This window comes from Cryptomeria japonica, chromosome 6 (assembly GCF_030272615.1).
Source record: "Cryptomeria japonica chromosome 6, Sugi_1.0, whole genome shotgun sequence".
Classification (NCBI taxonomy): Eukaryota; Viridiplantae; Streptophyta; class Pinopsida; order Cupressales; family Cupressaceae; genus Cryptomeria; species Cryptomeria japonica.
Window position 1 is genome coordinate 109,334,303 of NC_081410.1, and position 4,533 is coordinate 109,338,835.

General features: G+C 37.0%; 1 protein-coding gene across 1 annotated transcript; it reads right to left on the reverse strand.

The window, feature by feature from the left end:
• Nucleotides 1–1,518: 1,518 nt before the first annotated feature.
• Nucleotides 1,519–2,227, reverse strand: LOC131057590 (uncharacterized). Its single transcript, XM_057991741.2, has one exon. It carries the CDS (start codon nucleotides 2,196–2,198, stop codon nucleotides 1,614–1,616), a length of 585 nt encoding a protein of 194 aa, XP_057847724.1. The 5' UTR covers nucleotides 2,199–2,227; the 3' UTR covers nucleotides 1,519–1,613.
• Between the last annotated feature and the right edge of the window lie 2,306 nt (nucleotides 2,228–4,533).

Genomic DNA, 4,533 nt, shown 5'->3' on the forward strand with positions numbered 1-4,533 from the left:
GACAAATTTCTATGCAAAGATTTATGACAATTTATGACAAATTTCTATGCAAGGATTGATTGATTGTCAATTATGACAAATTATGACAAATTTCTATGTCATTTCCATGAATTTAGGAGAGAAATAGGAGGAAATTGAAATTAGGAATTAGAAAATTAGGAAATTAGAGAATTAAGAATTTAGGAATTAGGAATTAGGTAAATTAATTAATAATTAATAATTTATCATTTATTAATTAATTCACAAAGAGGAATAATTAGCCAATTAAATTAACATTTAATTGTGATGAGAAGACTTAGGATAAATAAATAATTTATTAATCCTAAAGGAAGAAAATGACACACAAGGTTAAATGATTAAATCATAAAACCCTAGAAGATGAATTAGGTCTTGATGAAAGATAATTGATTTGATCATGATTTGATTTTGGATTGATAAATGACCAATGTGATAAATGATTTGACTGATAAATGCGCCAATTGACGAGGAACAATGACAAATTGATCCAAATTGACACGATTGAGAAGGACGACGATCGATGACAAATTGATCGCAAAATGACAAAATCGACAAGAGGACAAGAATTGGCGACAAAATAGATTGCAAAACGACAATATTGAAAATGACCACAATCAATGACAAATCGATCGCAAAATGACAAGATCGGACATGACAACGACCGATGACAAATCGATCGTTAAACGACAAGATTGAAAATGATAAGGATTGATGATAAATCGATCGCCAGATGACAAGATTGATAAGAGGACAACGATCGATGACAAATCGATCGCAAGATTGACAAGAGGACAAAACCCTAATTAGGATTGACGATGTCCAAAATGATGACAAATAAGCACGCACATTGATGCAATAGGATAAGATCGATTAAAATCATGACTAGATAGTGTTGTCGACAAGACCAAATTCGAGAGCGAGATAAAGGAAGAATGTAGAAGAAAGACTCGATGTTCGTAAATGATAAAAACCAAGTACGAATCATAGGAGAAATGTTAATGCGACGCAAAAACCTAAAATGAGGCAATGCGCAAATGTTAAAGTATGACTCCACAAGCGTTGACCATTTTTAGATGTCTACAATAAGTATACTAGTTATTATATTGAGAAAGATAATAAATTTTAGTTTTTCCACAAAAGTTTCACGTCACCATGGATTGTAGATCCTATTACAGACTGTAAAAGACTTGAAAAACTTCCAAAACCGTCAAAACAAATAGTTCGGCACCACTAATCTGAGGCGTTGAATCTTATCTTACCATGGGATTTGAATACACATTGGGATTACTTATTTGCAAATTCAAATCTGGCGTTTGGCGAAAGCAGAATTATTCCAAAAAGATTTTATTACAGAGAGAGAAATGGGAATCTCTGTTTTACATATGGAGTACGACATTATAGTAATCATGGAAATCCAGAAGTTGAATCTGGTTCAATCATGTCTTGAATCTGGTTCAATCATGTCGTAACTAATTAAGCTTAATCAATTGAACTGCAACAGATATTGCATAATCCAACACCTTAAGAAAAACGCACACATGCAAATCCACTCCATTGACAAGCAACCCAAGAAAACAAAACAAGATCTAAAATCGTTACTGTGAAGAAGAGAGCTGTTCCAGATTCTTGGCCATGCCAGTGAGAATGGAGCTCAAAAAGCTCTGAACGCCCTCTTTGGTAAGCCCGGCCACCGGATCGAGCTCGAAATGCCAATTCACCAAAGTTTTGCCCTCTTCCCCTGTTTCAGAAACCTGAAAGGTGGCCTGGTAGCCATGAAAGCCCGGAATGTTGGTATCTGTAACAAGATATGTAAAAGAATGGTTGACAGAGTCGAAAGCAACGAGCTCCTCCTGGGCAAAAGAATCGCTGCCCTGTGGATTTGAGGGCGAGGGGCCAGTACAGTAGCGCACACAGCCCAGGCCCTGTTCAGGCGCTCCATCCACTCTTTTGCACGTTACCATGCCCGGAAACCACTTTTGGAGCTCATAGTAGTCACTCATTATCTTCCACACGCCCTCCAGAGGAGCCGAGACACTGATTTCCATAGAGCCCTGCCATTTTGAGCTCTGCATTTTCTCCCCCACAAACAGAAGCAGACTGGAGAAATTCCTTCTGTGAAAATTTGATTCTGGGAAGAGTTGGGGATGCATAAATGTGATGATTGTATAGATGGACGACATGTTCAAGGATTTGTTGTTTCTGTTTTTCAGATGCTTTGCCGTCCCAAGTCGGCAGGGAGGACTTTTTTTTAAAAATAGAATGACATCATGAATGAGCACATATAAGGAGGCGATGTTTATTGTATATATTAATTAATTGAAAAAAAAAAATAAGTTGTTCTGATTTTTTATTAATTATTAAATGGGTTCGATTGTTTTTAGAAGGGGTGGAGTTTTTAATGGGAGGATATATATATGTTTGGCAGATCCTTCGCGGGCTATTTTCACCCAATATAGCTAGTCTACTTTCATTAAATTGGTATGATGATTTGTTTTCGTCTTCGAGATTTTTTGAGACCTGCCAATATGTTTCTTGGATCCCGATCCCTCAATGACACCTGCATTTAAGGCCTCTTTCTTTTCCACTTGCTTTCAAAGGCAAAAAGCAGGGGAGGATGAGTTAATGCTCTTCCTGCGGTAGACTTGATAGACATTTTAAGCTAATCCCACGTCAAGTTGGCCAACCCGAGGCGTCTCTAAGGGTTAAGATAATTAATACTCATCTGGTTGCAGGATTGGAATGTCTTTTTAAAGAATTCATCACTAAAGATGACAAACTTTTCTTGAGCAGGATGACTACTTTCTTTAATGAAGGCACTTCATTCATTTCAATTTATCCTCAGCTCCCCGTCCCTAATTTTTCTTAATCTTTTCTTCTCTAAGTTGGTTGGCCTTTTTTTTCTGTTGATAGCAGGGTTTTTTCTTTCCAGAATTGGCAATGGTTGAATCCTCCAGTATTATCATCAAGCTATTCTTGGACCCCATTTCATGCTTTGGGGTGGATACTCAGATTTCCTTATTCAGTCCTGTCCGCCAGTGTTGTTTTAAGGAAATAACGAACTTGAGAATCAAGCGAGTTCTCCGCACAATTAACCCCTTGGTTATTTTAGCTACAAAAATGGTTTTGGGGCAGGGCCATTTAGACAGGAAGGTATATTATAGAGATAATACACAGATTTCATCACGGCTTCTTGCCTCAGTCCTTGATGTAGGCTTCTCAAAGGCTCTCACTACCGCCCTTGCTACCGAATTGTTTGATCCCGAACTGCTAGGAGGGCTTGTTAAGGTCCTATATTATGCTCTGCCTGGCTCTAGTGTTCCAAGGTTGGCTGACATTGAAGCTGCCCATGAATCTAGAGACACTGTCAACTTTTACCCCCTTATACTGGATCTCAAGGGGCTTGCTAAGAGAAAGCATAGGCAAAATGCAACAACGGTAGCAAATTTTTTGAAGTGGACAGTCCTATCGGATCGATTTGAAGACCTAAACAAGGAGAAAGATTTCAAAGAGTATACCACTCTTAATGGCTTCCTCCTGGCTATAGAAACAAATGTCCCTCCCCACCCAAGTGGAGAATCCCAGACAGACATGTCGAATGCTAGTGAAAGTGGTGGTAGTGGTGGATCGGGTTGTGGTAGGGGTCGTGTAGGTGGACGTGGCCGCAATAGGGGCCGAGGTCGTGCTTCAAGGACCTAAAACATGTTGCTAGTTCTTTTTAAAAATTGAGAGATATGCTTCCTTTTTCTCTTTTTTGTCATCAAGTTTTGTCTAAACAAAAACTTTCTAGTCTGAAGAGGCTAATAGAAGTCTCTTTAGTTTGCTCATGGTGGCTAGAACTGTTTTGTTTTGTTTTTTTGTGATTTAGCCTTTATCCTAGTCAGTAAGGACCTTTTCTGCTTAATTTTGTAAAAAGTAACTTTTTATTAAAATAAACTCTTGGCTCTGCCTTTATCGATAAAACAAATTATTGTAGTCATGTGTTTGTATTGGGAATAAGGATTATAGGTGTAGAAATAATTGATCTTCTTCAATTGAATGTGAAAGATTGTGGTATATTTGTTTTGTCAAAGTCATTTAAGGCATGATCGTGATCCTGTCCTTTTGGTGAAAACCTAGGTATCAAAAGTCAAGCCTTGGTGAATGCAAAAGCCCATGAAACTTCAAAGAGGTGTGTGGTTTATAATATCATTATTTGAAAATAATTTTATAAGCAGTATATTACTTTTTTGGAGAGAGAGAGAGAGAGAGAGAGAGAGAGAGAGAGAGAGAGAGAGAGAGAGAGAAGAGAATTTTATTGGATTGGGAAGAGGGTATAAGGGAAGGTGGAAGGTAACATTTTAGCAATACATTTTTTATTAATTTTAAATGATTTTAATGAGTGTATGAAAAATAAATATTTTATAGGATAATTTCAGGTAAATTAGTTAATTAATTTTGAATAAAAAAGTTGTCTTATAATTGAGTTAAGATTCATTATGCTACAATATAAGTTAATAAATATGCATGTAAATATAT